General features: G+C 36.7%; 1 protein-coding gene across 1 annotated transcript in view; it reads left to right on the top strand.

Moving 5' to 3' along the window:
- Positions 1-8,882, top strand: part of NUP188 (nucleoporin 188kDa) — a 61,630-nt gene that overhangs the window by 5,363 nt on the left and 47,385 nt on the right. Inside the window, exons 2-7 of the mRNA XM_012639649.1 lie at positions 1,908-1,962; positions 3,614-3,687; positions 6,346-6,430; positions 6,987-7,067; positions 7,915-7,959; positions 8,722-8,814. Of these exons, the coding sequence (XP_012495103.1) occupies positions 1,908-1,962; positions 3,614-3,687; positions 6,346-6,430; positions 6,987-7,067; positions 7,915-7,959; positions 8,722-8,814 (433 nt within the window). The remainder of the gene's footprint in view (positions 1-1,907; positions 1,963-3,613; positions 3,688-6,345; positions 6,431-6,986; positions 7,068-7,914; positions 7,960-8,721; positions 8,815-8,882) is intronic.

Raw genomic sequence — 8,882 nt, 5'->3', positions numbered from 1 at the left:
CAAACCAGAAGCTACACTTAGTAAAGTAAAAATATATGCCATTTTAAATAAAGTCTTCCTTTTATTTTTTGCTAATTCTGATTTATCAAACAATTTAGCGGGTGATTACTACCTTTATAAACGGCATGCTTACTTTAAAATTTTGCTGTAAATTTCTTTAAATAGTGAATTTGCCTCTATGTTTTTAATTACTTAGGGCTTGGTTTACTCATACCTTTTTACTCATGCATTATTAGTATAAAGGGACACATTTGCTTTATTAACTGGCTGTAATCTCCTAATTATTTTTGAACAGTGAATGCTATCTTGTTATCAGAAAAATGATTAGTGATTCCAGTGTGTTTTGTGGGAGTTGGTAGCTATCGATTGAACAGACTTGAAATTGTTTTCTTAAAAGCATTAACCATTTGGAAAGAGATTTATAATTTTTAAGTGTATTTAAACCTTTTTGATGGAAAAATCCTGAAAGACAATTTTTAAATAAAGCTAGTGCTTTCTGTTAGTCTTAACGGGGAAAACATATTTCACTTTTTCTTCGTAGTTAACACAGCTTACATTCTCTTTGTTAGATGTTTAGTTATAGGATATTTTGTTAGGACCTTTTCATCCTTTCTTTGCATATAGGCTTTCTAAGCAGTTAATTATTTCAGGTGGAGATTTAGGATCTCACAAAATATAATCCCTATCTTTTTAATAACTTTCTTGAGAGAATTTCTTAATGGTTACATTTTGAGATTTAATTCTAGACTTTAAAAAACCCAACATGTTTTGTGAAATTCCAAAGACATGGATGGGGGAAGGAACTGGGGTAAGCACATATTGGGAGTATATTTGAAGACTCACTGGATTCAGGGACTATATCTAATATTTGTTTGTTTATCTTGTATCTAGTTCTTTATGTGGCACCTAGTCGGAATTCATTAATAAATGAGTGAACATAGTACCATTTATAATGACTGTTAGACTTTGATGAGAAAGTGAATTATACCATGCATAAAATTTTCTGGAGGTGACAGGGGCTGTGAAATATACATAGTCCTTTTGTAGGTTCTTTTTCCTTCTTGGTAATGAGAAGGGAAGAGATAGAAATTTTAAATTGAGCCATCTTCTTGTCATATAAGATATAGTTCATTGATTACTATATTTTGTCATACTTTTATACTTCTTTAATTGAGATGTGTTTTATTATTGATGACTTATAGTTTATTGGTAACATTATTTTCTTAGTAGGACATAATATGTCTTGCAATTAATGGCATCTTAAATGTGTTGAAATATGGTGACTATCTTCATTTCTTTTTTTAACACACTACCTGTTTGGTTTAGGTTAACATCTCATATTTTGGTCTTTTTTTTGAGACAAAGTCTGACTCTGTTGCCCTGGCTAGAATACAGTGGCATCATCATGGCTTACTGCAACCTCAGACTCCTGGGCTCAAGTGAGCCTTCTGCCTCAGCTTCCTGAGTAGTTGGGGCTACAGGTGGGTGCACCATGCTGGCTAATTTTTTCTCTTTTTTTTCCTTTTGAGTTTCTTTCTCAGAAATAATTTTTTCTATTTTTGGTAGAGATGGGGTCTTGCTGTTGCTCAGGCTGATCTTGAACTTTGACCTCAAGTGATTATCCCACCGGGGCCTCCCAAAGTGCTAGGATTACAGGTGTGAGCCACTGCGCCTGGCCATATTTTAGTTTCTTAATTTTTATTTTAAACATCAAACTTCTAAGAACACTGTAACAGGATTACTTTCCCAAATTTTAATTAATTGTTAAAATTTTGAGTTTTACAATGAGCTTTTTTGTATGTTGAGTTTTTTTGCTTTTAGAGAGGAGATAAAATAGCTATGAGGCAGCTTTGTCAAGTTCATGTAATTTAAAAGAGCAAAATTACCTCTGTTCTCTCATTTTGCAGGAGCAGTAGAGAACTGTGGACAATTCTTCTTGGAAGGTCAGCTCTGAGAGAGTTGGTAAGTATTGGTGTTCTTGAGTGAGTTCTGTGGGTTCTTTGTGTAGCTTTTGTTAGCAGAAAACCTTCCTCCTCTTTGACATAGGAAGTAAATACATTTTTAATTCCTAAACTTTATAAACATTCCCTACTTCTCTCTGCTGAAATGAGAATGTATGTTATAGACTAGCTGCTGAAATTTTCAAAATCTACCTTTCTTTGTACCTCATTGATTCCTTTTCTGAAAAGATACTAGTGCTGATTAATTGGGTGCCGAGAATAGGAGTACAAATACCATTCAGCTACCTCAGCCTAAGAAAGAGTCTCCGGCTTTTTCTCTCATACATTACTTGCCTTTTCTTCCTTTTCCATTTAGCTGCCTCCTTTAGGCCGGGCTCCGTGGCTCATGCCTGTAATCCTAGCACTCTGGGAGGCCGAGGCAGGAGGATTGCTTGAGCTCAGGAGTTCAAGACCAACCTGAGCAAGAGTGAGACCCTGTCTCTACTAAAAAAGAAAAATTAGCTGGGTGTGGTGGTGCACGTCTGTAGTACCAGCTACTCGGGAGGCTGAGGCAGGAGGGCTCCTGGGCCTTGAGCCCAGGAATTTGAGGTTGCAGTGAGGTATGATGATGCCACTGCACTCTGTCAAGGGCAACAGAGTGAGACTGTGTCAACCAAAAAAAAAAGGAAACTGAAATAGCTACCTCATTTAGGTCATAGAGGCTGTGGTTTCTAGTCTACTTCCAAGTGTATAATCAATAAGGCACAATTCTTCATGTTGATCCTTGGGTGTTCTGACTCTGAGGAGAAAGTGTTAAGATGACATTCACTTCTTATTAATTTTGTGATCATAATTAACATAATGAATGTTACACTTTTTAGAGCCTTAATATTTTTTGATACGCCTTATCTGATAATTCCACCTGTAGGAATGTATCTTAAGAGAAATCCTGAAAAAGTTTTATACACAAAGCTCTTCACCACAGCATTATTTATATTATTAAAAGATTAAGTTCAGCTTTAGTGTATCTAACATTAAAGGAATGATAAATTATGATCTAGTCACTTGATAAAATACTATGCAACCACTAGAAAGTATTATATGTTCATCAAGATTTTTTTTTTTTTTTCCGAGACAGAGTGTCGCTCTTTTGGCCCGGCTAGAGTGCCTTGGCGTCATCCTAGCTCACAGCAACCTCAAACTCCTGGGCTCAAGTGATCCTCCTGCCTCAGCCTCCCAAGTAGCTGGGACTACAGGCATGCACCACCATGCCGGCTAATTTTTTTTTATATATATGTATTTATTATTTACAAATATATTTTTAGTTGTCCAGCTAATTTCTTTTTTTTTTTTCCTTTTTTTTTTTTTAATAGAGATGGGATCTCGTTTTTGCTCAGGCTGGTCTTGAACTCCTGAGCTCAAACGATCCGCCCATCTCGGCCTCCCAGAGTGCTATGATTATAGGCGTGAGCCACCGCGCCCGGCCATGTTTATCAAGATTTTCATAATAAGGTTAAGCAAAGAAAAGGAGGTTACGGGATTCTATATTCAAAATGACTTCAACTGTGGGGAAAAGTGCATATTAAAAATACTCAAAGGAATATGTGATCCTCAGTGTAATCTTAGAGTCTGATTAAAATTTCACTTATATAATTGCCCTTGTTCTTTTCCAGAATCAGATTGAGGCAGAACTGAGTAAACATTGGCAGCGATTGTTAGAGGGGCTTTCTTACTACAAACCTCCCAGGTATGGCTATTCCACACGTCTGTCTAGAGTGATTCCCCTGTGGAAGCTGGTGTAGATGAAACCTTTCTCATGTATGCTTTTATGATATTGCTGGGTTAGATAGATCTGAGAATACAATTTGATTACCAGTATAAAAGAGAAGGGTACTTTTTTTCTATTTTTTGAAAGAAAGGGAAATCCCTTGTAGAAATACAGTATTGCAGAATGCGATTATATAGGCCTATGTGTGGGGATGAGGATTTATTAAATATTTGATGAATATTTCTAATGTTTGGGGTCCACTGTGTTTGTGTGATCACTAAATACTGGGATATAGCAGTGAATGGCGATAATAACAGCTGACACTTGTGTAGTGTTTGCTGTGTACCAATTATTATTTTAAGCACTTGACTTATCAGAAGTTATTTATGCCTCACAACAGCCCTTTGAGATACCTACTACTTTTATTTTTTGGGTGAGTATGTAGGTTTTCTTACTGGGCAATAGAAACAACAATAATAAAATATAAAGTCATTAAAAAAGAAGAGAATACAGCTTGTAGGGCTAGACTTATATATCTTAATTCCTAGTCCAGATCTCATTCTGTTATATATCATAGTCCCAAGTCACCCTTCTTTCTCCTACTTCAGTACATCTGTTAAATCTATTACTTTCTTCCCTGCCATCTCCATTCTCTTAGGTTAATGATGAACTTTTTGTTCTAGTTCTCCCTCCCCCCATAATTATTTTGAAGTAACTCCCAGACATCTTGTTATTTTATCTGTAAATACTTCACTATGTATCTAAAATATATGGACTTTAAAAAAGAAGATAATCACTGTATTATCACATTTTGGTACTTCTATTATCATTTCCGTTTTACAGATGGGGAAACTGAGGCACAAAGAGGTTAAGTAACTTGCCCAAGGTCACACAGCTAGTAAGTGGTAGAACCAGGATTCAAACCTGGCAGTCTTACTCCACTGTATGTATTCTTAATCATCATTCTGTGTTGCCTCTTTCGTAACTTACTGTTTACCCTCTCAGGGTTGGGGAACCTACAGCCTTAAGGCTTTCTTGGGACCTGGAAGGCCATGTGTGGCCTTAAGGATGCAGGTTCCCCACCCTTGGAAGTAACCTTTATGTTGTGGATTTTCTGTGAAATGTGAGAGTCTCTGTTAAAAAAAAAATCCAACCACAACATCATGCGGTAGGTCACAGAATGGACATTTGTGCCAGTTAAAGGGAAAAATTCCCTTTGTAGTAGCATGGGATTGGAAGTCTGACAGATGCTTTTTTGAAAAATAAAACTAAACTCTATACTTTATGGAATTTAACCAGTTTTTCTTTAATTTCCTCTTTCTATTCCAGGATCCAATCCAGAGTACCATGTTGCATTTAGTTGTCATATCTCTGTGGTCTCCTTTACCTATGTGTCTCAGTCTTTCCTTGATTTGCATGATGAGCATTTTGAGGAGGACTGATCAAGTATTTTGTAGAATGCCCTTAATTTGGATTCGTCTGATGTTTTTCTCATTATTAGACTGGGGTCGTGGGGTTTTGGGAAGGATACACAGAGGTGAGGTACCATTCTTATGAAATCATATGAAGGTACATGTTATCCATTTGAAATCACTGGTAATATTAACCTTGGTCACTTGTTAAGGTAGCTTTTGCCAAGTTTCTCCTTTGTAAAGTTCTTTTTTTCCCTTTCCTCAATCTGTTCTGTGGAAGTGAGTACTAAGTATAGCTCACTCTCAATGTGGGGTGGTAGTGGAGTTAAACTCCACTTTCTGAAGGTCAGGGTAGCATCTACGTATATTATTTGGAATTCTTTTGTAAGGAAGATTTCTCCCTCCTCTCCCATTTATTTATTTAGTCATTCATTCATTTATATCAGTATGGACTTGTGTATATTTATTTTATACTTTGTGTATACTATGTTCCAGCTTTGGCCATTGGGATTTCTTTCAGGTTGGCTTCTGTGTCCTTTTGACATGTCCCCATCCTCTTGTTTTTTAAGCACTTCCTTACTTTCCAGCATTACAAGATGCTTCAGGCTTATCTTGTATTTTCTCTGCCCCGAATCAGCCAATCCTCCAAGGAGTCCTGGTACTTTTTATTAGAGAATGGTGTTAGAAACCAAGATCTGGGTGCTGGCTGTACTTGCTGCTACTGGGGTGTTGTAACTTATAGGCTTTCTCAGTGGACAGCTAGATAATATAGTTAGTATGTACATTAACAGACCTAGTTTTAAATTTTACCTCACCTTTTATTAGCTGTGGGATTTTTGGTAAGTTATTTACTCTTTCTAAGTGTTGATAATTCCATTTGTAAAATGATAATAGTAATATTTACCTTTCAGAGTAGTTGTAAGGATCAAATATAATTAATGTACCCTAATGAAGTTTAACTAATATTGTTGTAACTATGGTTTATAACAGATATATCCTATTTTTTATTTCTTAGGCATAAATAGTTTTGTTACAAAGTCTGTAGAGGTGAACTTGCGTGTGTGTGTGTGTGTGTGTGTGTGTGTGTGTGTGTGTTTGTGTGTATTTTGTAGGCACCTAAAGGGTAAGAAAAAAAGTCTGTAGTAAAAATATCTTTGGATATTTTTATTTTATACCTATAGAGGGTTATTGAGAATGAGGAAATGATTCACTGTTCTTTTCACAGCCCAAGTTCAGCTGAAAAAGTGAAAGCTAATAAAGATGTAGCTTCTCCACTGAAGGAACTGGGTTTAAGAATCAGCAAGTTTTTGGTGAGTAAAAATTAGGACTGGCTCAGTTTATTACTTATAGTGTGGATGTGCATGTTTTATGGTTGGCGATGGGGAAAATTCACTTTATTTTAGTTTTGGGGATTAAATTGAACATGCTGTGTTTCAGAAATACCCAAATGCAATTCTTTTCCCTAAAAGTCATAAATCAAAGTTGCCTGACCCATTTACTACATATCATCGAGTTTATTTCAGCATGCATACAGTGGTCTTTAAGCTGACCAAGTTTGTATATAGCTGTTTCCTTTTAATTTTGGAAGCTCAGATTGTGCCTACTGCTGTGTTAATATGCTTGATAAATAAACGCAGTTGTTTCTGGCATGTAAATTTAATTGTCATGCAAATTGCATGTCAGTGGTTCTTTTTTCTCCTGTTGGGATCAAAATTGCTATGTTGTATGAAATCTTTGAAAAGGATTTTTTTTTTTATTCAAATCCAGTGTTCATTCCAGTGCACAAATCTTTAGAATGCTTTGCATCCTGTGTGTGGTGTCTGAGCTGAGGTGGCTGCTCTTCACTTTAAGACCTCTGTATTTCAGGGTCTTGATGAAGAGCAGAGTGTGCAGTTACTCCAGTGTTACCTTCAGGAGGATTACAGGGGTACTCGGGACTCACTGAAGGTTTGTGGTTATGTCCAGCTCCTTTCTGCTGCCTTTATCCTTTTCCTTGTTGGTTTTAGATAATTTAGGGTTTGGCACCAATTCTTTTGACAGAGGTAGGTGATCAGATACAGCCATTCTCAGGAAAGACTTTCTAAAGGCTTGAGAAAGAACATATACTTAAGGGCCGGGCGTGGTGGCTCACGCCTGTAATCCTAGCTCTCTGGGAGGCCGAGGCGGGCGGATTGCTTGAGCTCCGGAGTTCGAGACCAGCCTGAGCAAGAGTGAGAACCCGTCTCTACTAAAAATAGAAAGAAATTAATCGGACAACTAAAAATATATAGAAAAAAAAAATTTGCTGGGCATGGTGGCGCATGCCTGTAGTCCCAGCTACTCGGGAGGCTGAGGCAGAAGGATTGCTCGAGCCCAGGAGTTTGAGGTTGCTGTGAGCTAGGCTGACGCCACGGCACTCACTCTAGCCCGGGCAAAAGAGTGAGACTCTGTCTCAAAAAAAAAAAAAAAAGAACATATACTTAAGCTAAGATCTGTCCTCATACTTGGAGGGGTGGAGAAGTCAAAGATTGACATGTTAATCATGGAATCTTAGGATATCAAAGGTGAAAAGGATTTGAGAGAATGTCCAGCCTGTCCAGCCCCTCATTTTACATATGAAGAAACTGAGGCCAAAGGACAGGGACAGGGATTTGAGCACAAGTTTGGGTATACTTAGGTAAAAAAGGTGAAAAACATTTACAGAAACAAATGTGCAATTATAATCTTGAAGGAAGAAGTGAAGATGTGTATCTTTTTCTTTGTTAATTGAGTTTTGCCTATAAGATGGCTTTTTGACTACTCTGTTTTTCTTTAGACGGTACTGCAAGATGAGAGACAGAGCCAGGCCTTAATCCTGAAGGTCAGTAGTAGTCACCATTTCTATTCTTTGATGTAAAATTGAGTGACAGCTTCTTGACCTTGTTTTCCTGAGCATTGCTAAAACTCTTTTGTTGGGTAAGCATTGAGGTCTTAATGAAGAAGCTTATTAACTCACTTGTGAAACAAGATGCTGTTATCCACTGGACCCAGCTGAGAAGTTTTTCCCCAGGAGATTCTTCAGCTACTGGTACTGAGAACTATTTTTTCTCTAGCTCTAAATCCAATAGGATTAATTTGTATTTCTTTATTTCTCTATTCCCCAGCCCTCCTCCAGCAACCTTCTCACTTAGGATCTCATTTTAAAATGGAATTTGACTGTGACTTCTGCAGAAGTTTCCTACGTGATATTTAGTGAGAATGAAGTACATTAGTTATAAGCAGTTAGGACCTGTATCAGTGGTGTTTTTTATTTGTTTTTGTGTGTTTGGCCTGTCAGTTTATAGCACTGTGTTTTACTTGAATGTTCTGAAAAATTGTGCTAGAAAACATTTTTTGAAACTTGTTTATATTATTAAGTAATAATTTTATTCGTCCCATATGACTTAACTTATATCCCGATTTATGAAGGTCTTTTGCTTTCTTTTGGGCAAATTGAATATGTTTGTGTTTCTTTGTTGCTTATTTATATAAATTGAATTTTTTCATTCACATCTTTACATGATCTGATTATCAGTAAATTTAAAATTGAGTCTCTTCTGTACAAAGGTGAGTAACTGATTTTGAATCTTTGGATTTTTCTCAGATTGCAGATTATTACTATGAAGAAAGAACCTGTATTCTTCGTTGTGTCTTACACCTGCTCACTTATTTCCAAGATGAAAGACACCCCTATCGAGTAAGCTTGTTTAGTTAGTTGTCTTGGTTCTCTTTACCTGGTATCATCCAACCTTTTATTTATTTATT

This window comes from Propithecus coquereli, unplaced genomic scaffold (assembly GCF_000956105.1).
Source record: "Propithecus coquereli isolate 6110/MARCELLA unplaced genomic scaffold, Pcoq_1.0 Scaffold142, whole genome shotgun sequence".
NCBI lineage: Eukaryota > Metazoa > Chordata > Mammalia > Primates > Indriidae > Propithecus > Propithecus coquereli.
Note: the sequence above shows the minus strand (reverse complement) of the source record. Positions and strands in the feature narration are given on the sequence as shown.